Source organism: Suricata suricatta, chromosome 9 (genome assembly GCF_006229205.1).
Source record: "Suricata suricatta isolate VVHF042 chromosome 9, meerkat_22Aug2017_6uvM2_HiC, whole genome shotgun sequence".
Classification (NCBI taxonomy): Eukaryota; Metazoa; Chordata; class Mammalia; order Carnivora; family Herpestidae; genus Suricata; species Suricata suricatta.
The window spans coordinates 74,306,723-74,331,557 of record NC_043708.1 but is presented as its reverse complement, the minus strand read 5'-3'; the positions used below and the strand labels follow the sequence as shown (position 1 = coordinate 74,331,557).

General features: G+C 43.5%; 1 protein-coding gene across 1 annotated transcript in view; it reads left to right on the top strand.

The window, feature by feature from the left end:
* RYR3 (ryanodine receptor 3) overlaps positions 1–24,835 on the top strand; it is a 349,369-nt gene that overhangs the window by 298,659 nt on the left and 25,875 nt on the right. The window contains exons 73-89 of the mRNA XM_029952228.1: positions 1,143–1,274; positions 2,234–2,346; positions 5,133–5,229; positions 6,720–6,826; positions 7,247–7,298; positions 8,287–8,343; positions 9,319–9,418; positions 9,569–9,648; positions 11,105–11,181; positions 14,241–14,314; positions 14,559–14,576; positions 14,998–15,078; positions 15,547–15,635; positions 16,810–16,938; positions 19,866–19,970; positions 21,695–21,776; positions 22,436–23,766. Of these exons, the coding sequence (XP_029808088.1) occupies positions 1,143–1,274; positions 2,234–2,346; positions 5,133–5,229; positions 6,720–6,826; positions 7,247–7,298; positions 8,287–8,343; positions 9,319–9,418; positions 9,569–9,648; positions 11,105–11,181; positions 14,241–14,314; positions 14,559–14,576; positions 14,998–15,078; positions 15,547–15,635; positions 16,810–16,938; positions 19,866–19,970; positions 21,695–21,776; positions 22,436–23,766 (2,724 nt within the window). The remainder of the gene's footprint in view (positions 1–1,142; positions 1,275–2,233; positions 2,347–5,132; positions 5,230–6,719; positions 6,827–7,246; positions 7,299–8,286; positions 8,344–9,318; positions 9,419–9,568; positions 9,649–11,104; positions 11,182–14,240; positions 14,315–14,558; positions 14,577–14,997; positions 15,079–15,546; positions 15,636–16,809; positions 16,939–19,865; positions 19,971–21,694; positions 21,777–22,435; positions 23,767–24,835) is intronic.

The following is a 24,835-nucleotide window of genomic DNA, read 5'->3' as shown; positions in this document are numbered from 1 at the left end:
CGGGAGGTAGAGTTTTAGCACAGCCTGATCTGGAGATTTGGAAACAAAGTAACTGCACCTGATTGGCATAAACCAAAAACAACAACAACAAAACCTTTGATTTTAAAGGCTATTTGAGATTTATTTTCTAGGCCTGTGAATCCAAACAGCTCTTTCCTCAAATAGGGGATTAGGCTGACACAAGTAGCCACTTCTTTCCACCCCAAACATACGGGGATAGTAAGGAAAATACACTTCAGAAAAAGATAGTAAAAAGAAATCCCAAGTGCCAGGATAAAGAAGACACTCTAAATCACAGAAATGAGGAGAAGTTGATGCAGTTGGGAAAACTAATAGAGCTTTCCATACCAGAAATGTATCTTAGAGGCTGGGGTTTTTAATAACCTTAAATGAAGAGTATGAGACCTAATTACCCATGCTGTGCACAGATGCAGAACAAAAAACTTACATAAAATCATCCTTAAACCTTACCTATAAATCTCCTGGAGAGACAACCATAAAACCACTTGGAGGCTCTCCACCCCTTAGAGTACGGCTGACATGCCAATAAATAAAACTCCACCAAAGACAAGGTCCTGTTTAAACAAACAAAAAACACGAAAAAAATTTTACCACCGTTAGAGAATCAGAAGATGCCACCAAGTAAGAATTCAAGCTTAAGGGACTGCAGAAAGAAATTTAAAAATAAGTATGGTTGAAATATTTAAAGAGCTAAAGATAGCTATGGTGTCCATAAAACAACACTTGGACTTTTCTTTTTTTCTTTTAAGGAGAGTGGATATGGGATTGAAAACAAGCCCCATAGTGATTATAAAAATTAAAAGTATTTATAAAAGTTAAAAATCCAATTTATAGGTCAAAAAACAGCCTAGGCACAGCTGAAAAGAAAATACATGAAATGGAAGATTGATTTCAGGAAATTGGAATGCAGTACAGAGAGAAAGGGATGGAAATAGGACAAGAGTTAGGAGATACAGGCGAGAATACGAAGTTTCTCTACAGCATCTACAATGTCCCAATGAAGATGGTAGGGAAAATGAGAAAGAAGCAATAATAGTCTCAGTTATGCTGGAACCATGAGAGGGGTGAAGACCTTTTCAGTGCAAGAGGTACTGCTCATCTCATGTGGCTTCAATTTGCAGTCGGGTGACCCAGCAGTAAAGTGGCAGCTGAACCTCTACAAAGATGTCTTGAAAAATGAAGAACCTTCCAATCCAGAAAAGATCGTAGAGCGCGTACAGAGGATTTCCGCAGCTGTCTTCCACCTGGAGCAGGTAAGGCACATCTGCGCTGAGGACTGAGGAAGAGAGACTGCTCCGGGGAACGGAAAGCTGTCCTCCACACTCAGCTCTTAGTTAAGCATGTTCTCTTAAGACTCAAACCCAGCGACAAGGATCATGTCAGCTCACCCCCACATGCCATCTTGGTGCCTGGTGGTAGCAGACTCCTCAGTGCTTTTCCCTCCGAGGGGTTGGGTTGGGTTGGGTTTTTTGGGGTTTTGTTTTGCTTTTTACAAATTTTTGCCTTCAGATCAAATGACCCCTTCAAGTCCCCCTTCCCATTTGGAAAGCTTCTGTTAGGCAATAAACATACCAAAGCAGATGGGATCGGGCACCTGAGTCGCGACTGTGGCTCAGGTCATGATCTCACGGCTCATGGGTTTGAACCCCACCTCAGGCTCTGTGCTGACAGCTCAGAGCCTGGAGCCTGTCTTCAGATTCTGTGTCTCCCTCTCTCTGACCCTCCCCTGCTCACGCTGTCTCTCTCTCTCTCTCTCTCTCTCTCTCTCTCAAAAATACATAAAACATTAAAAAATTAAAAAGAAAAAAAGCAGATGGAAGAAGGCAGAAAACCCAAGACCTCCGCAAACTGAATCATTTCCTGCTGAGGGACGCCTGGGTGTCTCAGTCGGTTAAACGTACAACTTTGGCTCAGGTCACAGTTCCTGAGTTTGAGCTCCATGTCGGGCTCTGTGCTGACAGCTCAGAGCCTGGAGTCTGCTACGGATTCTGTGTCACCTTCTCTCTCTTCCCTTCCCCCGCTCTCTCTCAGGCTCTCTCTTTCACAAATAAACAAACAATTTAAAAAATTGAATGATTTGTTGCTGGGTCCCTTTTGCTGACTACGGTTGAGAAATCAAACTTCTTATGGGGTTGAGAAGTCTTACCTGTGGTGACTGCCTCCTGCCACTCAGTTAGCCTAGTGCATGCCTACCTGTGTGATGTCTCCTCAGGTGGAACAGCCTTTGCGGTCCAAGAAGGCAGTATGGCACAAACTGTTATCAAAGCAGAGGAAACGGGCGGTGGTGGCCTGTTTCCGGATGGCCCCTCTGTACAACCTGCCCAGGTAAGTACTCTGTCATTATCTTCTGCGGAGGGAGCCGGTGATGGGAATTAAGGTTTCTTCCCATGGCTGTGCTCTCTTCTGGCACGGACACTTAAGATCCAAGGTTTCCGATGGAGTTTTCCATTGATGATGCCGTTACAGTCTGCGTGTAGCATAATGACCTACTAAGGCAGTCAAGGTAAGCAGAAGAACTGAAAACAGATGGGGCTCCTTCGTGCCCCATGCCTGCCTTCACTCACCGTTTTTCACCTTAAAGTCAGCCCAGTTAGCATATGGAAGCTCTTAGTTTTACTGAGGTGGGATTCTTTGTGAGGATATAAAGGGATCCTGGAAAAAGAACTGTATCTAAAATGCTTTACCCAGAATTCCATCAACAGATCAAACAATATTTCTATGCCAAGGTACTTGGTTGGCCCCAAACTTACTTGGTTTCCTCATCAACTACAGAAATGTAACTTGAGAATCCTTGAGCAGTGTATTTACCTTCAAGATGAAGAAAGGGCCCTGGCTAAAGACATCCTAAGGGGCCAATTATGGACATGTTGCCTTATCTGTGTGGTTAGTCTATGCTCTGCAGTCAAAAATATGTGAAGGCTTTTCTGAAATATGCTCTATCAGTGTAGGGTAGAGTATCAGTGCAGATTGGGCAGACATTGACCACTAACACTTGACTCATTGTCATCGGTGATGTGGCAATACTCCCATCCTCCGACTGAGTGCAGAGTCAACAAGGTCAGGCCTGTGATCAGTAAACAAAGATGACGATTGAAGATCTGCCTCTGCTTCATCAGTTTTCAAATCAATATGAACCATCCTCACCTGGTCAGGAAAAATAAAGTGGCTTGGAAAAGCATTTTCTGAGTCCCATGTAAATAAATGTTCCCTTGGGCTATGAGCTAAAAGACTATCCTATACTTGACACTTGCTTTCACCAGATTGTGTTTCTTGACTGTCATTTGTCCTGTGACCCTCTCTTGAGCTACTTGGCCTGCTGAGCTCTCCCATCCGGGTCTTTGAAGATAGCGAAGAATCATGACTTCTGAGACACACACCTGCTCCTAGAGGCCTCTTGAGAAAACAGACTAGTGTCTTGGAAAGAGGATGAGGTGCCACAGAATCAATTAGAATTCATGAGTCAGAAACCAAACGCTCAAGTCAAATAGTGGGTTATGAAGGCCACTAAAGTTCTGGCACAAAAGTGAAATTCATAACCCAGTAGAGAAAGCAGAAATGCACAGGATTTTTGTGCAATTCCTACAAGTGGTGAAATATCCAAAGGCATTGGCTTTCCTGTCTGGTAGAGGCCCGTGCCTAATGTGGTAATTGGGCCTCCAGAAGGGCTCTGCTCTCAGCACATGTCCCCAGGGCCAGCTTGGAAGAAATTACATCTCACAACACATACATTTTTTTTCCTAAATTCACTGAAAATGTTAGTACCATTCTCTTAAGTTTTGGTTGCTCCTTCAGCAACTCTACCCCTGTATGGGCAACAGTTAGTCCAGGAATTCACTGTGTCTTTGACGAAATGTTGCCAGGCCCATCCCTAACCCAGATTTTTAGAGAGTTTGCCCTGGATTTCTCCCTAGCATGGAGGATTGTAGGTAGATTTTATAACAACAGTAATAAAAACTAAGACGCTGATGGTGGAGACCACTTCTTTCTCCGTCTTGCCATGATCAAAACTGCATGGCGTCTCTCAAATGGAAGGGCTAACGGGATTTATTTTATTATGTGAAAACTGTTTCTCTGATGTTACTTTTTAAAAGACAACCTGTGTGCTTTTCTCCAGACACAAAATTAACAATTTCTTCCTGATCACCTTTCAACGGGTTTGGCTGGAAAAGGTTAATGAAAAAACTCAGTATGACAGGCTTATACCCATTTTAATGGTAATGTAACCTGTAGAGAGCCCTGCTCATTTTCTGCACACTCCTCCTTTCTTGGCCATGATTTAACATTACCATGAAAACACAAATTTGTACAATTTTTAAAAAGAACTCTGATTGGTCAGAATTTGAAGAAAGACGGCAAGGGTTGTGTTCCACTAGACACCATGCCCAAGTGGAGATGTCTCGATGTTGACCTGCATCTTACTTCTTACTCCTTCCCTCCTCACCACTACCCTCACATCTGGTAATCAGTTAACTGCTATTCGGTGCTGTATTCCCGGAAGTCAGCCCTGGCTTAGAGAGGGGGTGGCTCTTGACGGTTAGTCACTCAGTGTCCCAGGGCCACCACTGGAATCCATGAGGCACACAGAAGCTATGCTATAAGCACAGCACATCCAAGTCTTGCCTCCCTGGAAGTGTCATTCCTTGGAGACCCAGTAAAGGACCCACACTTTGCTGCTTTCAGTATATCTGAGGTCCACCACTTGCCGCCAGCATGACTTACATGGGATTACCGGGACAGGTTATTGGCCAAAAGAGATAACCGCGTTGCCATGTTAAGCAAATACTTCAGGATTGTTTTTTGGCCCAATGAATTATTTCTCATTAGAGAAATGTGATAAAGATATGACCAGAGTAGGATTAAAGTTACCACCAGCTCCCCCACTAACCATTATTAGTTCATTTAGAAGGTGTTCCAGACTTTCAGGAACTGGCATGGTAGAGGGTTCTGGTTTCTTTGAAATAGATGCCTCTGGTATGCTGCCGGCTGCCCTGACCAATCAGAAGACAGGAATTGTACAAAAGTCTGTCCTGCTTACTAACCGTTAACCACCTAAACTAAAACAAGGTGTCCCATGGATCCCTCTTGACCTCACTCTCACCCCTTCCGCTCAGGCACCGCTCCATTAACCTCTTCCTCCATGGCTATCAGAGATTTTGGATAGAAACAGAGGAGTATTCCTTTGAAGAGAAACTAGTACAGGATTTGGCTGTAAGTACTGACTCAGCTGGAAGCAGATGGGTGTGAATGAATTTGACTTTTGTATTCATGTGTGTGTGTTATAACAGTTAAACATGCTCAAAGAATCGGATGTATTCATTTAGAAGGAACTAACTATAAATTATCAGAGGAGGCCCTGCTAATGGTCATAGGAGCCAGAGGATGAATTTCACTTGGAGGTGCTAGTACTGTTATCATCCTCATCATCATTATTAACAACTAATACTTCTTGGGATGCACAGCCATGCAATGAAAAGTTCACGCTAAGTTAAGTTTTGAGCACCATTGGTTGCAGGAGGCCACCCACCCTAGCCAAGGCTCTCCATTTCTGGCCATTAGCTCTGCTTTAGGAGAGGTACATCTAAATCCCCTTCCTGAACTTCACGAATTCCTGTATCTGGCCCTTGAGAAAATGTGTCATACCCCATCTCTAACAGACTTCATGCTCTAAAATGACTTAAAATGACATGCAAGGTGGGGGTGGGGGGGAGCTTCCTGCAGAACACCAGAGAGCCTCATCCTGGTTCAGACAGAAAAGAAATCCTCCTCTCCTTGTTCTGTGTTTCTCATATCCAGTCTTTCTTTCCATTTCTTTTTCTGTCTCCCTTTGATTTCCTTCTCCTCTCTTTTTTGTTTTTAATCCTTTCTCTCCCATTTCTCTTTACACCCTTCATTCTTTTCTTCTACTCCCATCACTGAGAATGATGGTTCTTAGGTTTTCCCAGTTTCTTGATTAGTGTGAACTTGACAGTGAGCATCATTTTGGCCCCGCCCTTCAGAACCATTCACCAAGCCTGTGTAGCTCTCACAATTTACTGTATATGGTATACTCTGTGGGCTCTGCCACGGCTAGAGACTCCCTTCTGCCTCATCTCAGCCGCTATTTCCTTTTCTGTAAGAGGTTATTGAGAAAAGACTTAAAGAGGAGAAATTGTCAGGCTTGGAGCTCTAGGATGACATCACTCAGGAAGAATAAGATTGTAGAGTCAGCAGTGAAGTTAGGAGAGAAATGGGTAGTTAGCAGACCCCAAATGGCCCCCGTGTTTTATAACTCTTGTCCCACCCCTATTTCCAGCCCACCTCTCCAAGAGAACTTTCAATTGTTGACTGAGATCCAGCCTCTCGGGGAGCTGTCCAGGGCCTCCCTCCTGAACTCGGGTGCCCAGAGCTTGCATGAGACTTCTGCTCACTGGAGTCTGTAGCTCCTCCCCTGTGGTCAGGCTTCTGCTTTTCCTTTCATTTTGTTGGAATCAAAAATTGCAATGTTTCTTTGACTGGCTGAAAAAAATATATATTTACATCCCAAACCTTGCATCCTTAAGGGCTTTTTGTCTGGTAATAAACATTCAACATAGTGGTTTCTCTCTGTGCTTTGATCTGACGCACTGTGTGCCTTGCGCTTTATCTTCTCTTTGTTCGCATGTGGTTGTGTGGTGTGTGCTGAAGTTATGCCTAAAACCTGTCTGCATTGGTTTGTGTAGAAATGCCCCAAGGTGGAAGAAGAGGAGGAGGAGGAGACGGAGAAGCGCCCAGACCCACTGCATCAGATCGTTCTCCATTTTAGCCGCAATGCTCTCACGGAGAGGAGGTCAGCACCGCCAGAGCTCCCTGCTTCTCGCAAGCACCAGGAGCGGCTGTACCAGCTCCCCACCTTCAACCCACAGATGACGCTGCCTGGAAAAGGGTGCCAGATTTGAACAGTTCCTCCTGGCTGCCCTGTTGCTGGCCATCAGGAAACATCCAGGGAAACCACATAAGCCACAGCCTTCCCATCATAATGCGAGACACTGAGGCTGAAGATAAGCCTGAAACTGTAACCTTCATCCCTGAGTTCTACCATCAGCCATTGCTGATTCAGATTTTCAGAGTGCTTTCTAAGAATCTGGGGGCGTGGGAGGGGTTTTTTAATTCCCTCACTAGTACATATAATTTAAGATCTCTGTGGCTCTTAGTCTTTTCTGCTAGGTCCAAAAAAGAGCCTGCTAAACATGTCCTCCATTCTTTCCAGCAAATTGGAAGATGACCCCTTGTACACCTCCTATTCCAGCATGATGGCCAAGGTACAGCCGACTTTTCTGCTCTCATCATCTTGGTCCTTCTCTCTTCCCATTTGCCTCTTCAGACATATGAAAACTGTCATCTTGAACAGCAGGCCATGGGACTTAGTCATGACATGGACTCCAGGCACTGCACAATTGATGTGCCATGGGGGTGACGTTAGCAAACCATACCGCCATCCCCCTAAGGAAGGAAACTTGGAAGCTTTGTGGAAACAGTGGGTACCAGGACTCTGTTCACATGGCAGTTCCGAGTCATCCAGTTGGAGTCTAGGTGTATAGACTATCTTTGCATTTTCAGTCAATGTTCAGAACACGTCCCAAAGTTCCAACATATCTGTAGTAGTGAAGGAAGTTTAACGCATTTGGAAGCAGGCTTTAGAAACTGGAAGGAGAGCCTATGCTCTGGCAGAGGCATTGTGACTTTGTTCCTATGTCACTGGAGTGACAGTGGCCTCTGGGATGCCTAGTGGTCAGGGAACTGCTCCTTCTCAAATGGGAAACCTTCACTTCAGGCAGAAAGAGGGATAAGTTGAGGTACAGGAGCCCCTGTTCCTGTAGCTGCTGCATCACAGGGTCATGATGGGAAGGAGCACTTGGAGATTCACATCCTAGGTGTCTCCAGTCTTCTTGCCAAGCCCCGGGTTCTTGTTTAGAAAGGGACAGCTCCCTGCACTCTTGGCCTCCCTTTACACCAGAACTTTACATGGTGGAAGAGTTCAGGTCAATGGTTAAACCAGATAGGTTCCCTGCTGGCTGTGTGAGCCTGGTGTTCCCATTTCTCATTTCTGAGCCTTTGGTAGCTGCAAAGGTGACATTTTGAGTAGAACGTTTCCCTGCAGTGGTCAAAATGTCCTGGGCTTACGAAGTGCTGAGGTCCTGAGGTGCGTGTGAATTACATCCTATCCCCTGCCCTTGCACAGTAGAACAGTCTTGCTTATGAGGCTAAGCTTTAATTTGTCTCCTCCTTTCTCGGCTCCACGGAATCCAGAGTTGTCAGAGTGGAGAGGATGAAGAAGAGGAGGAAGACAAGGAAAAGACATTTGAAGTAAGTTTCAACTACGAATAAAGACAGGGCCACCCTCCAAAGCCAAAACCAACAATCAGGTCTTCAGAGGTGGGTGTTGACATTAACTGTGTGGCTTGCTCACCACGTATATCAGGTGACAAGTACAGAGATCTCCATGCGTGAAGCACACCCATTAGCCAAGGTTCTGTTGTCTGTCTTCCAGCCTAAGGAAAATTAGCAGGCGGCCAGTCAGTCTGCAAATCCCCCTCACGGGGTTTGGACTTCAGGGAAATTTTGTACTCCTACTCAAATATGGTAGCAACAGGGGCCAGAGAAGGACAAATTCAAACATCCAAACATGAAAACTCAAACCAATGGAGACACTGGAGTGATTTTTGCACTACTATTCTATAAATGTAATTATTAGCAATTTTGATTTTGAGGCAGTGCAGGACACAAGAGTCTCCCAAGATAAAACTGTATTAGTTTACTGGTACTCTTTTTTATGGACAAAGTATACAACAGTAAAAGTAACTATAATTACAATTCTGGAAGGCCTTGACAGTCTAGTAGTCCCTATTTGGTGAAGTCTCTGTTAATGGTGGTCTGAGCATTCTAGGTAAGTGGGTGTTTTCTACATTCAGGCAGATTTGCTTCACTCGAGCCCTCAGCAGGTTTCCCTGTACGTTGGGACATTGAAAACAAACACATTTTCACCTGGGGTCACTTCCTATAATTATAGTATGACAGGGGAACGCGCTGTTTCCTACCAGTGCAGAAAGTGGAAAATTCATCATCACAATAGGAGTGAATTGTGGATGGGCAGTTCTGGAAAGCTGCATAGTATCTGGAAATCCACCTCAGAGGTCCCCTCTGTCTGAAATTATGTGCATTGCCTTCCTTAAGCAAGTAAAGGTTCTCTCTCTCAATGTACCTTACTGTGGCAGATTGACCGAGGATTAAAAAAAAAAAAAAAAAAACTTTCTTTGCTTTGTTTTTTGTTTTATTTTCCAGGAGAAAGAAATGGAAAAGCAGAAAACCCTCTATCAACAAGCTCGGCTGCACGAGCGTGGAGCCGCAGAGATGGTCCTCCAGATGATAAGTGCCAGCAAAGGTGATTCTGTGATTTGTGGATGGGCCCCCGGCGCTACCACAGAGTTAGCACGCTGTGACATGAAGTCATAATTAAAGAGTCCCGAAGACTCTTTAGATGTGATTTACCCTCTGTTTCCTTGGTAATTCAATCGAATCTTCACCATGGCAGGTGAGATGAGCCCCATGGTGGTTGAGACTCTGAAGCTGGGGATCGCCATTCTGAATGGGGGCAACGCTGGCGTGCAACAGGTACTGGGGGGCTCGGAGTCGGTAGTGCACACTTCCCGGGGCATTCCCACTTGACGGCTGTCACACTTCGGGGAAGAGGTGTTGACTCTGCTACAGCGGGAACCCCCCCGAATCGCCTTCGCTGGTGTTTGGTCCTTCGTGGCCAATTATATCAGAGTAGCTGGGAACACAGACAAAACCAGGGCTAGGAGGCTGAGGGTAAGTGGATGCTTGATGAAGAGGGTTTACCCAGGGTTCAAAGAGAAAAACATTTAGTTTTCTCATCGTTAGATGATGTGAGGTTTTTTTTGCACAAACAGGCTCCAAAGAAGTTCTCTAAGCCTTAGGTATTTATTCTGAGCATTTTACATATTAGCTGTCTTACCATGAGCAAGGAGCCCAGTCACTTAAGTGGAGTTCATAACCTCACACACCTGTTTGTCCGTTCATCCATCTGTTCATTCATTCAGTAACAGTATTGTGGTTGCTGACTGTGCGCTAAGGTCAGCTTCTGCTCTGGGATGAGGGTCAGGCAGCAAATGGTGCAGCTCTGAACTCCCACCACCACGCGTTAAATGAGACAACATGCAGAAGCCTAGTGTGGAGCTCCTGGTACATGGAACTCATCCAATAATCTGAATTGAAACTGATTGCAGGAGATAGGATTCTGGTGTCTCCAGGGGCCTCCAGGCTCTAACTTGAAAGCACTGTGTGCCCAGAAACATGACATTCCAAAGACTCTTGGCATGTGTGAGGGAGATACCACAGGGAGATGTAGCCTGTAAGAACCTCCAGATTCATAACTACTGTTATTGCATATAATTTGTCCCAGCCTTTTGTTCATCCCAAACCAATTTTTCATGAAAGAACCACCATTTTCTAAGACACCCTTCACTTTTTCTTCTCTTCCGTCACCACCCCATCAGTAGATTTTCTTACAGGTCCTTTTTTTTTTTTTTTTTTTTTTTTTATGATGTCAGACAAAGTTACTGCATTCCCAGTAACAGAGAACAGAAGAGACAAAGTCTAATTGTGAAAGACACTGAGCTGTCAACAGGGTTTATTACGAGCTAAGCTCCTTGCTCCAGGGCACCAAACTGAGCACATGAGTTTTTCATATTGTATTTCAGCAACATTTAACTAGATCACAGCCCTAGTGTTTGTTCCCAAATGGGAGAGACTTTAAACTGCACATCTCTGAATGCCCATGGTCTCCTATACTGCCCTAGCAGAAATGCCAGTGGACCTTTGTAAAACAAAAAGCCCACCCAAAGAGGTTCTGGTTCCACAAGAAGAGGTTGGGGCTCAGGCATGTAGAGAGGTTTGTGTGGCTCTGATTCTTACCCAGGGTTTCAAACCCGCACCTTGGCTGTGACTCTGTGTGACTGGGGCTCGGTATTTCTCCATGACAGTTGGGAGGGTCAGTATTTGTCATCATTTACATTGCTTTTACTTTTAAAATGTGCCTCCCTTGCAGAAAATGCTGGATTACCTAAAGGAGAAAAAGGATGCTGGATTCTTTCAAAGCCTCTCTGGTCTCATGCAGTCTTGCAGGTAAATATGGGAAAACCACCTCTAGCATTTTTTTTCTGTTCAGAAGAAAGAAGAATGGGGTGAGGGGGACCACAGGATAGAGTAGCTTATCATGGAATTGTTGAGGAAAGACCTGCCTACCTTAGAAAGCTAAAAGGATGGGTGTTGGTCCTCCAGTCTTTAGGATTACATTCGGATAGTGTACAGAAGGGAAATGTAATCTCCATTAGACACACACACACACACACACACACACACACACACCCCTTGTCTGGTTTTTTAATCACCTCTACCTCGTTTTTTGGGTATGTTGCTTTTCTCAGAGCCAAGTGTTTCACCTAAACATAAACGCTCATAAAAGTCAAAACAGAAAAGAATGACAAAGAGGAGGAATACATCCCTCAGACCCTAAGGCTGTGTTTTCATTAGACCCATTAAGTACTTTGTTAATCTTCATCCTCAACAATTCTTTGAGCCTGAATAAGTAATTTGGTGAGTATGTATTTTGACAGATCCATTTCAGCAGAGGTACGTCCTAACACGGGAATATTCTGCCGTAGCAGAATGCCAAGCATTAAACTTTCCACTTTTATTGCCATGTGTGTAAACCTCACTCACCTCACGGGCTGACCCCCTGACAAATGAACAATATGTAGCCAAAGGTCATAAGTTCACCTACTTGCTCACTTCAGCAACAAGCGAGCAATCTTTCCAAGAAAAATGTCAGCTTACCCTCTAAGATTCATATGCATTTTGAATAGTGTGCAACACGTTCTGAGATAAATCAAAGTTAGGACACCTGGGTGACTCAGTTGATTAAGCATCCAAGTCTTTGCTTAGGTTGAGGTCATGAATTTACAGTTTGTGAGGCCAAGCCCCACATCAGGCTCTGATGGTGTAGAGCCTGCTTGGAATTTTCTCTCTCTCTCTCTCTCTCTCTCTCTTTTTCTCTTTTCTCTTTTTCTCTCTCTTTCTCCCCCTCTCTTTCTGCCCCTCCCTGACTCATGCTCTCAGAATAAATAGGTAACTTTAAAAAAAAAAAAAAGAGGGGTGCCTGGGTGGCTCAGTCGATTAAACTTTCCACTTTCCGATTTCAGCAGAGGTCATCATGATCTCATAGTTTATAGGTTTGAGCCCTGCATCAGACTCTGTGCTGCCAGCAAGGAGCCTGGAGCCTGCTTCGGATTGTCTCCCTCTCTCTCTACCCCTCCCCCATTCATGCTCTCACTTTCACTCTCTCTCAAAAATAAGTAAACATTAAAATATTTTTTAAATGAAAGAAAGCAAAATTAGAATTATCTAGCTCATTTTCCTCCAATTAATATTCTTAAAAAGAGCATTAGGCTTTCCACTTAAAAATTTACAGGATGGACATTCTTTTGGTGGACTTCATAATTTTGCTAATCTTCTACGATGGAGTAAATATTGTACCCTGGGGCTATAGGGAGCATATTTGAGCTGCAATACAATCCCTTATCCTGAGCTCCATTTTTTCCCCCACCAACAACCAATTTCTTTATTACCTCTCTCAGGAAAAGAAAATGTAATAGTGTTAGATCTGACTCACTCAGGGTAAAATAGTACACGTGGACTCAGAGATGGCAAAAACCAAGACAGTTCAGTTCCATTTTGCCCATGAAATTCTCAATTAAATTTCTAAATGTTCTCTTAGTAGTCCATAATACTTCTATTACTAAACTCATTTCTGATGATGGCTTAGAGGGACAAGTAACATACCATTAGAAGCCAACAGAGTCCTCACAGAAGTTTTAGGATATTTTTATGATTTTTTCTGATTACAAAAATAATAAATATTTATAAAATATTGAAACATTAGAAAAATTAAAACATTTGAAATGGGTGTCTTGGAATGGTGTAAGGGTCAGAAATGTCTGTTCCCCAGATTGTCTCCTGAATCCGAACTTCCACTTTGCAGCACCCATGTCCAAATGCCCTGTTTCCATGCAGTCTTCTCCTGAGAGCAAAACCAAAACAGAAGGATGGTTTTATGTTGTCGAGAAGACCCTTTTTACAGCAGGATCTGAGTGAAGTGAACAATATGGCAGTAGGAATTTTCTGTTTTCTCTTTAAAATGTATCTAAATTGCAGAAGATCTTTCCCCAAAATGGGAAAGGAATGCTGATTTTTTCCCTAATGTCTTTCCAATCCAATCTGAAATGTGTAGCCTTTTGCCCAGTGGTAAAAGGAAGGCAAAGTTTTGCAGAATCTTAAAGGATTCAGCCATAAGCTATTCTAATAGCTAGATTTTTGTGAGACCTTACATGATGATCTATAAAGTCTTTGAGAGTCAGGAATTTAGAGTCTATTAGAGAAATAGAATGGGCCCCAATTGAATATAATAGGATTATACATTGTCCTCATTAGCAAGCTCTGTGGCTGTTTATGGTTTCTGGGTAAGTAGGATTTGGTGGTGGCCATGACTGAGAAATTTGGAGAAAGTGTGGGGACCAAAAAAAAAAAAAAAAAAAAAAAAAAAGGCCAGCTTGTGACAAGCTCAGGCACACCACAGACACCATTGTCCCTGAAGCTTCATCCCGGCTACTGTTGGCTTCCGAGTGAGGAGAGAATTCTAAAGCGGTGTGACCCGTTGAAATCTGAAATGTATACCCTCTCCATCAGTATTCATCCTGAATGCTAAAAACTACACACAGTTCCTTGTGATTGTCAGGATAGGTAACCATAGGAGGTGAATGTTAAACAGTGCTATTTAAAGTCAACTTTCTTTTGAGAACTTTTAGAAACAGATTATTCCTTCTGTACTTGGGAAACCTTCCTAAATCTTCACGCATAAGAAAGGACTCTAAGTGGACAAACAAGAGCAGGCATTGTAAGTTTTCTTGACCCCTTTCCATGCCTGTCTGTGAGCTGTGGGTGTCCTTGGAAAACTGTTTGACACAAACCCAGGGGGAACTGTTAGACTTTCAGCCACACAGTAATGTGTTAGGCCATTTATGATAATACAATGACAAGATTCTTAGTCAATATGTACAAGTGACGTTAGAAATCCATTTTCCCCGTGTGCATAGCCCTGAACTTTGTTTCCTCTTCTCTGTTACAAGCGTCCTTGATTTGAATGCATTTGAAAGGCAAAATAAAGCGGAAGGCTTGGGGATGGTTACTGAGGAAGGAACACGTAAGTAACGAATGAACGTGAAGGCCCTTCTCGTCCAGATTCCCATCTTAATTAACCACTTCTGGTTAGAGCCCTTGCTCGTTGCTTCTTAATCTGCAAGGGCAGGCTTTCAGCAAAATATTTCCATCAGTGTCTTTGATAAAGGCTGGATGTGTCCATAGAGCCAGTCTTACCTAGACACGGTTTATCATGGTCTTTATGGTTTTTCTTACTTTGCATTCTTCTGTTTTTCTCTTATCACCAGTCATTGTTCGTGAGCGTGGTAAGTTTGAGTTTCTGGCCCAAGTTGTCTACTGTGTGTGTGAGTCCTCTGGGACCTTATTTAGTTGCTGCAGTGCAGACACATTTTAGGCTTGGCGGTTGCATGTGAAGCTTAACTCAGCAGTTTGATGCTTAATTAAAGAAGTGTCTTCCATCTGTAAAGCATGGGTGTGGATCGTGAACCATTACTGCCATAATCGCTGTTTTCCTTACAAACGCTTCGGGGGCTAAATACCTCAGCTTTGTTCGTCATTGCATTCCGCAGCCTCAGTTCCAGGTAACTCGGGTCTTTCCCCCTGCAGTTAAAGTTCCCTTTCCAAACGGTTCTGACACAGGCCCTGTATCATTTTTGCTGGCGTTTTGCATCGGAAAGTGTTGTGTTGAGAAGCCAAACGCATGCTCACCAATATTCTGTTTTCAAGGTGAAAAAGTACTCCAGAATGATGAGTTTACACGAGATCTCTTTAGATTCCTGCAGTTACTTTGTGAAGGACATAACAGTGGTAAGTGGAACAGATTGATTTGTCAAAGGAAAACAACATTCAGGTGCCAAATTATGATTCAGCTCAGGAGGCCACATTTAATACAACCAGCTGGTGGCTGGAGGACGACAGCTAATCCATTCCTCAAAACAAAACAAAAACCTTATGTAAACCGAACTTTAACTTCAGGGTTGATGTTATTTAGTGCCACCCAGGCTAAGTTCCTTCAAGGCGTGTCACATGGTGAATCTAAACACCCTTCCCTTTCTGTCAAGTCCCTCAGGGCTCATTAAGTCCACTTTCTGGCATCACCAGGGTGGGAGGGCTCAAAGCAAAACTCTGTCCCTCCTGCAGGACCTGCAGGACCCAGACAGGGTGCCCTTGGAAGGCTTTTCACATAGCATGTCTCTTCTGAGTTCAGCCGAGGGGACTTGCCCAGCTCCCTTGGCATCCTGAGAACAGGCTCTGACCCAGCTCTGGTGTTCTCAGACTTCCAGAACTTTCTGCGGACTCAGATGGGCAATACCACCACGGTAAACGTCATCATCAGTACTGTGGACTACCTCCTGCGTCTGCAGGTGAGTGGGTCCTGGACAGTAGCATGGATCACACACGTCTCCAGAAGCTGAACACAGCTACAGTGGGTCAGGGAAGGCCCCGAGTACAGTCAAGGCCCAATAAGAAAGGTATTCTAATTTATGCCCACCCACTTAGGGGAAGTCAAATACCTAAACATGTGTGTTTGAAGACTGAAATAGGGTTAGATAGCAAGTAACCTATTACAAAATGCTGGTTTGCTTCAGTTTTTCCAGTGAAAAAAACTTCACCATACTGTCCTAGAGCCACAATGTGTGAATGAAAACAGATTATTTTTTAAGTGGGAAACAGAAGTGTAGACGATGGTGGGAATGACTGTGCAAGTTCTTTGTGCTTAAGAAGTCACTCGGTTCAACTGTTGGAAGGAAAATCCAAATAATATCAGGAAAATCTACATACACATAAAAAGATTCTCTTTTCTCTCTTCACCCTGTTTCTGCCACCTACAGTTGTGACCTGGAGCAATCTATTTAACCTCTGTGTGTTCTAACTTTCTTACCTGCAAAATGGGTAGCACCCATCTCCTAGGGGAGTAAGGATGGAAACGTTAAATGCAGTGTCAGAATAGTACGTGGCACTTAACAGTGTCAGCTGTTGTGTTGCCACCATTGTGCCAATTATTTGGGTGATAATCAGTATTACCTTTAATGTGTATTTTTCATTGTGAATAAGTTGTCCTACATCACGGTCACCAATGTCCTGCTGAACACTGTCCTCTTTTCTATCTGTTCTTTCTTAGAGGGGTATATGTACTTAAAAGATGCTAGGGATCAGATGGCTCTGTGCTTTCTCAGAGTCCTGGGTCTCTCTTTTTTTTTTTTTTAATTGTTTTAAATGTTTACTTTTGAGAGACAGAATGTGAGCGGGGGAGAGGCAGAGAAAATAAGACACAGAATCCGAAACCAGCTCTAGGCTCAGAGCTATCAGCACAGACCTGACGCGGGGCAGGGGCCCATCCATGAACCATGAGATCATGACCTGAGCCGAAGTCAGGTGCCTAACCGACTGAGCCACCCAGGCAGCCCGAGCCCTGGGTTTCTATCTTAACAAAGAGTTCATAGAAATGTAGGATTCCCTTGTACTCTTCCTGGACTTTGGGTTTAGCATCACTGACTGAAGTCTGAGAAATACTAAACTCTGCTTGTTTGTTCTTAGGAATCAATCAGTGATTTCTACTGGTATTATTCAGGGAAGGACATCATTGATGAATCTGGACAGCACAATTTTTCCAAAGCTCTGGCAGTCACGAAGCAGATTTTCAATTCTCTTACAGAATACATCCAGGTATGTGATACAGTCTACATGCCTGAAAACAGAACATGTTTAACACTCCCATGTTCTGTACTCCACACAGAATATTTGGGTGTGTATACGGACTGTGCACCCAGCCCTAGCTTTGACAGGTATCTACAGATAGGAGCCGGTTGTACAAGTGTGCTCCAACAGCAGTACCCTCGGTGAGAAGCTCTAGTTCATGGTCCCTCTCTGTGACCTATTCATAGTGTTGTCATACTCTGCATTTATCTATTAAGTTTTCCTTTCCCTTCTGGACTGAAACTTCCTGCAGGCAGAAAACTTCCTGTTCAATCTAAAATTTTTCATTTCTAGCACAAGTGGCACATCCTAGGTGTTCCGTAAGCATGGAGAGTGGAGTGGAGGAGTGACTCATAGAACGAAGTAATAAAGGGATAAGTGGGGTTATCCTGAGTCTTGAGATTAATTTCTCAGAAATTCGCTCTACAGGAAAGGTAACTTAGTGGCACATAAACCAGGGGCAGTCAAGTCTAGACGTGAATTTCAAGTTGAATAGTTAGAGCTTGCAGTGCTCTTTCTCTGTTTACAACAGCCTGTGATCATCGCCTACAGCAGTCTAACGACAACTGTGAAAATGGATAGAGGGTGTACTCAGGCATAACTCACTATGCTATCAGTAGCTGTATCAGAGTCCTCTGGGATGTGCTGTAAGATTTATTCTAAAAACCATCTCATGAGCCAACCAGCACAGTCCAATCATACTGGCTTATTAAACTAAACACAGAACTAAGACTAACAACTTGAAAAGAAAGACTTTAAGGCAGAGATTAGCCCTTGTTTTACTCAAGGATTTTAAGAACATGGTGAGAGAAACATAGAAGCAAGTGACTGATATGAATGGTCACAGAAAGTGAAACACCTGTGAAGGGCATTGAACAGATTTGATGGGCATTTGGTTGCTCTCTGCGGAACCCATCCTAATCTTCAGAATTTCCCTTGGAGCACTTAACCCAAAAGAGAGAAAAAAAAAAAAAAAGAAGCTTGTTTTTGGTTAACGTAAGTTTCTTATAACAACTGGTTTTGTTGCAGAAATAATCTAAGGGCTGCTACAGATCAGACACCAAATGTACATGAACAGTGATTATTTTTCAGCAACCTTAGATGATTAAAGAAGGCAGGCAATATCTCTTGTCCCTCTCCCCTGGCCATTCTGCTAAGGCTTTTCCAGAACTTGAGATGCTGCATGTGTTCTTTTGGGAAATTAATTATCGAAGAGTGATTTGGAGAGGAGTTAAAGGATAGAAACAGTAACTATAAGGAAGAGTTAAAGATGAGAAATGAAGGCAGAATATGACAGAATAATCTAAGTGTATTAAAAAAAATGTAAAAAATGATCTCCCTGAAGGGGTGGGGAATAAGGTGTTGACCTAAGACACCTTAGGAGTGAATACAGACTGTAAGACTAAAGGCAAAAGGAACCATACATAAGCACTTTAGTTGCTAAAGTTTTTCCGTGTTAATAATTCTGTACCCATTCTACATATATAATGGATGTGAGGAATTATTAAATGGCAGGAGCCAAGTTTCTCACTATTGAATGGAAGGTTACAGATAAGCAAGGAGAAGAAGCTAGGTGACCCCAGTGGAAATGCACTAGAGTTGGATACATCAGTATGGTAAGCTCATGCTCAACTTAATACAGAGATCAACATTTCTACATGGGTTGTATACAGACCTATCTGCTGCTCTGCCAGCCGAGAGGGCCTTAAAGTAATGACATTGCACTAGAAACAAGCACAACTAGCTGGTTCCTAATACCATTCTCCAATGAGAGGAACCGGGCTTCTTAGAGAAAGGGCTGGTCCAAGCGCTGGGACAAGAAATCTGTTAAGATGAGCCTGGAGAATCCTACAGTGCAAGGAAATGCAAAAAAAAAAAAAAAAAAGGTAGAGCTATGCCCAAGAGACACAGGAGCCGACAGAAAGAGCTCCCAGGGGCCAAAACTGGAAAAATTTGAGTGACAAAAGGAATAGAGTAGTATTGGATTATAACCCAAAGCATAAAATGAAGATGTGGAGTCCATACAAATGTGAATAAATAATTATATAAGAAAGAATAGACAAATCTCCCATGTAGAAGAATTCCAGGAATTCTAGAGGTTTATTTTTAAGTGTTGATTCAATAATGTAAGAATAGGAGGCAAACCATGAGAGACTCTTGAATACTAAGAACAAACTGAGGGCTGGTGAGGGTGGAGGAGAGGGAAAGGGGGGTGATAGGCACTTGTTGGGATGAGCACTAGGTGTTATATGGAAACCAACTTGACAATAAACTATCAAAGAATAAAAATAGGAATGGTTATTAATGGAAAATGGAAACTGGTAATGACGTCATCCCTCTATGTTTGGCTTTCAGAAAAGGTAGAGATGATATTCCATCTAAAGTTTACATTAATGAGATAAAAATCCTAAAGGTAGTTGAACATTAGGACTATTATTCACATTTTTTGTTTACTTGATGGCCATGTGATCATGCATTTTGTGTATAGCTTTGACTGAAAACAGTAGGGCTTGCTCTTCAAACTGTGGAAGCCTGGAGTTCCTCAGAATCAGTCTTAGGCCAAGGTGTAGACAGGCTTTTCAGTCTTGGACCAACCAGAGCTGTTAATTCTTAAATAATGTTCTTCATTGTAGTATTTTATTTGAAGAATGCATTCGGAAGCTAAAACAAATTATCTGAAAACAACTGCACTGTGAAATTCCTAGCAGTTTTTTGTAGCTATAGGTTCCTGTGGTGGGGACAAAAAGTAATACCATGGAAAAATACCGACCCACAAAATACATGCCTTTTGGAAGGAGCTATCTGCTAATAGAAGCAGGTGTCCTTTGCGCTTCCTAGGCAATTTTGAGAGCAGCTCATGATGTTTAAGTGAAATAAGGATGCCCTCCTTTCCGTAGGGCCCTTGCATTGGGAACCAACAGAGCCTGGCTCACAGCAGGCTGTGGGATGCGGTGGTCGGCTTCCTCCATGTATTTGCTAACATGCAGATGAAACTCTCTCAGGTACCGTGGCCCTTCCCTGCTGTGTCATTGGTGTGAAATGCTGAATCAGTCCCCACCCCTTGGTATTGCCCCGTGTGGACATGGCTGCTTGATCGAATGGCTGGAAAAGCCTTGCAGAGTAGATCTCTCTCTCTTAAAACTGAGAGCTTCAATGGGAAACAGGAAGGAATGCCTCCAGGGGGGTGGTCCCAGACAGGTTTTGCATGGATGCAGCTTCCTTCCTTGTGTCCCACCAACCTGTCCTTTTCAAAATTGCCTCAACACTTGCTTTTTATGATGCTAATCCTTTCTGCTTCCTCGTCACTGTTTTTGTCAGTTTATGACAATCTATCAGCCCTGTCTGGGTCTGTCAAATGTCTGCATGTCTCTGTAATTCATATATCCCTTCTCTCTTCCCTTGGCTTCCCCCTCCCTCCCCGTCTCTGCCTTTCCTTCTCACTCCCCATCTCTCTGGCAAGATGAATCAGAATCACTCAGCATTTATTATGAACAAATAAATGTAGTGTATGTAGTTGTCGATCACCTCTCTCCATGGCAACCCATGAGGGAGAACTTCAGGATGTGTTTCAGGCTGATTAGAGTAACATTCACAGCATTAATTTAAGTAATGTGTGTATCTAAAATTTTCAAGGCTGTCACATCTGCCTCCTCTCTTCTGGAATGTGCTATTTAACCCTTTCATTTTTCCCCTTTTGACTCTGGCCTTATGGGAGGAGAGACTTCTTGGGAGTGCTGCTAATTTGGCAGTAACAGGTCCACTCCTCTGTCAGCCCAGCCGGAGCCATGCAGTGTAGGGGCTCTGGAGACAGGAGCCTGGCCCTGCTGCCTCCGCACTGGTGACTTTCAGAAAGTCACTCCCCCTCCCTGGTTTTAGGTTCCATCATCTATGAAATATTGGGAATTAGAACAGATGATGTGAAGTCTTTTCCAGCTCTTAACATTCCACACTTCCGTGATATTCTGTGTATAGCTATGACCCACACCAAAGAGGGGGCAATCCTTCTGATTGAAAGACTAGACAAAGAACTGTATATTTATGAGAGCGACAGTCTGTACAAGAAGTGTGGCCCAGAATGGATTTTTAAATCTCACCCTGAGATTGCCCACCTCTTATCTTCCAAGGATTATTTTCCTTTTGTGATGTGGAGTTGAAAACAGAGAGCTAAATTGGCAATGCCTGTCTGCAGTGCTGAAGTGAAAACCAAACAGACGAGTATCAAAACCATCCAGAGGAATAGCCTCAATTATATAACATTTTGAGGGACCAGTGGCAGCCAGATCACCACCAACTAGAATCAGGAGACCCTAAATTGATCCAGAAAGAAAGGAGAACCCAGTTGGTGTTGATAACCTCGACACCTTAATTGGACTGCAGTAGTATTCCCCAAAAGCTCACCTGATAACTCTCCAATGTAAAGAACAACATGAACTAGTAGAGATACCTACTGCCTCTTTGGTGGATTGGGTTGTTCTGTAGTTTTGGACAACGAGTGGTAGTATCTCTGCCCTGTTGTACTAGTAAAAGGGAAACTAGAAGAGCGCTGTGGGGCAAGTCCTGCTGCAGTGAGTCTCCCCATTGCTCCAAACAGTGGATGATAAGATGTTCGCATTCACAGTGGACACAGCCTTCACCTAAGCTTTCCAGAGCCGGCTCTTCTTGCTCACTGCCCTATACTCTGCCGAGGGATCAGATAGCTCAGGGGTATCTCCTGTTTCTGTTCTAGGATTCCAGTCAGATCGAGCTGCTGAAGGAACTCTTGGATCTCCTTCAGGACATGGTGGTGATGCTTCTGTCCCTCCTGGAAGGTTGGGCTGTTTGGTATAACTAGGCATTCACGCAACTGTAATTGGTCTGAGCACTAACCATACTAATCACACAGATCGTCCGTCTGGCAGGTCGTTGATGATGTATGACATTGGTTAGAAAGCCAAATTTTCAGAAACAACAACAAAAAAAATGAGTGAGGGGCACATGGTCTGATGGACAGAGCCTGAAACCGACTCATTTTATATCAATAGGAAAGCCAGAATGAACTGGGGAAAACCTCTAAGCTTTGCTCTTCCCTATCCTCTCCCTCTCCCCATTGCTTTTCAGTACATCTGGCTGCCAGTGTGTATGCCAGCCATCTAGTTGGGCACCCTCCTAGGTCTAAGGGGTAAGAGGGGCACCACTTATCCCTATGTGTCCCCATTAATATGATAATGAAACCACTTCCCAAGCCCCAGGCCAGATCAAAGGCACTGGCGTGGCCATCTCCTTCTTTCCTTTGTTTCTTTCCCCCTTGGCTCCTAGTGGTGTAGTCTTTATGGCTTGCTGCTCCGTCCTACCCATTTCTAAACCATCACAGTCAGAAAAGAGCCAACTGATTGGGCATACAACTCTTCTAAAAGTAGCTACCTGACCGGTTACATGATGACTTGGGTTTATTTATATATTTGTATGTCTTTTTGAACCTGCCTCACAGGGAATGTGGTAAATGGAACTATTGGCAAGCAGATGGTTGACACACTGGTAGAGTCATCTACCAATGTAGAAATGATCTTGAAATTCTTTGACATGTTCTTGAAACTCAAAGACCTAACCAGCTCAGACACCTTCAAAGAATATGACCCAGATGGTAAAGGGATTATCTCCAAAAAAGAATTCCAGAAGGCCATGGAAGGGCAAAAACAGTACACACAGTCAGAGATTGACTTTCTCCTTTCGTGTGCAGAAGCTGATGAGAATGATATGTTTAATTACATTGATTTTGTAGACCGGTTTCATGAGCCAGCCAAGGACATAGGGTTTAATGTGGCAGTGTTATTGACCAATCTCTCCGAACACATGCCAAATGATTCTCGCCTTAAGTGTCTATTGGACCCAGCAGAAAGTGTACTAAATTACTTCGAACCCTACTTAGGACGTATTGAGATCATGGGTGGGGCCAAGAAAATTGAGCGTGTTTATTTTGAGATCAGTGAGTCCAGTCGAACCCAATGGGAGAAGCCTCAAGTGAAGGAATCTAAGCGGCAGTTCATCTTTGATGTGGTCAACGAAGGTGGAGAGCAAGAAAAGATGGAACTGTTTGTGAACTTCTGTGAGGATACCATCTTTGAAATGCAGTTAGCATCTCAGATCTCTGAATCTGACTCCGCTGACAGGCCAGAAGAGGAGGAGGAGGAAGATGAAGATTCTTCTTACACATTAGAAATTGAGGGCGAAGAGGAGGATGACACGTCTTTTGAGTCTGCCTCTGCGTTTGCCGTGGCCTGTGCCTCAGTGAAGAGAAACGTTGCAAACTTTCTGAAGAAGGCAACCCTGAAGAACCTCAGGAAGCAGTACAGGAAGGTGAAAAAGATGACCGTGAAGGAGCTGGTGAAGGTGTTCTTCTCTTTCTTCTGGATGTTGTTTGTGGGGCTATTCCAGTTGTTCTTCACCATATTGGGAGGAATCTTTCAAATCCTCTGGAACACGGTGTTTGGAGGGGGCCTAGTGGAAGGGGCAAAGAACATCAGAGTGACCAAGATCCTGGGTGACATGCCTGACCCCACCCAGTTTGGTATCCATGATGATACTATGGATGCTGAGCGGGCGGAGGTGACTGAGGCAGGTATTACACCAGAACTCGTCCACTTCGTCAGGGGTGAGAGAGGAGATGCAGATCTTATGTCAGATCTCTTTGGATTCCGCTCAAAGAAAGAAGGTGGCTCAAAGCATGGGCCTGAAGTGGGCTTGGGTGACCTCTCAGAGATTATTGGCAAGGATGAACCTCCTACACTAGAGAGTACTGTACGGAAGAAAAGGAAGGCACAGGTAAGCATGAGTTGTTTCTGTCCTCTTTCTTTATGCCCAGAAATAGACTCGCTATCAGTTCTGACACTGATTCCTCAGGAAGACATTGTATAGATTCCAGCTCTTTCGTATCCTGATCTTGCAGTTTCCATGTCTGGGAAAAGCAAGACTCACATGGCTGTCTCAGGGTCTAGCTGCTGAGTGGTCTTCAGTTTACATTGTAGAGTTCAAACCTGATGGGCTTCCACACCTTTATTAGAAGGTTAGTTCTCATGGTGTACAAGTTGATTCAGTGAATTGAAAGCATGGAAAACCAGTATAGGTTTCCTTCACTACCCAAAGTAGAGTGTTCCTATAAAAAACCTTTCAAAAGCTGAAATGGATCAAGCAAAGAAAGGTTTAGCATTTCATAAATGCAAAAATCCTTTCCAAATTTCTTTCACTTAGCATCAGCAGGTACTGATGCAGGTCTTTCATAAAAATGAAGTGTAAAGCAAATTTTCAGATAGTGGGGAAAACCTATAGAGCATAAGGAGAGACCTTTCTTTTGAGACAATACTTCTGCAGTGTCCCAAAAGGTCCAGATGGTCTCATATGATTTAGCACAGCATCATGCTTGGAACATTTTTATTCTTGAGCTGCACCCACTATCCAATTTGGACTTTGAGTCACCTGACTAGATTAAGGGAATAACAGTAATTCAGAGCCCTTTTGGTCATGGAAGGTTTTGGGCATCCCCCTCCACTTGCAGCATCCAACTCACAGCACCATTCTAGTCTTAAAAAGAATGTGGAGAGAAGTCTGAACACATCAAGGTCCAAAGACACCATTTATTCATTCATTTTATTGGTATTTATTAAATAGTTAATATGTGCTTCTCACTGTTTTGGGCTCTGAGAATACAGTGGTGAATGAGAAGTACATTATCCCTATAATTTAGTGGGGGGAAAAAGACATTGTGGAAGTCAGTACAAGCATGAAAAATGTTAGGAAGGAGGAACACCTGGTAAAGAAAATGTATAGGAGAAAACTCTCACCTAATTTTGGAGGGTCAGGATAGGCCTTGGTGCAATATTAATTTATTTACTCT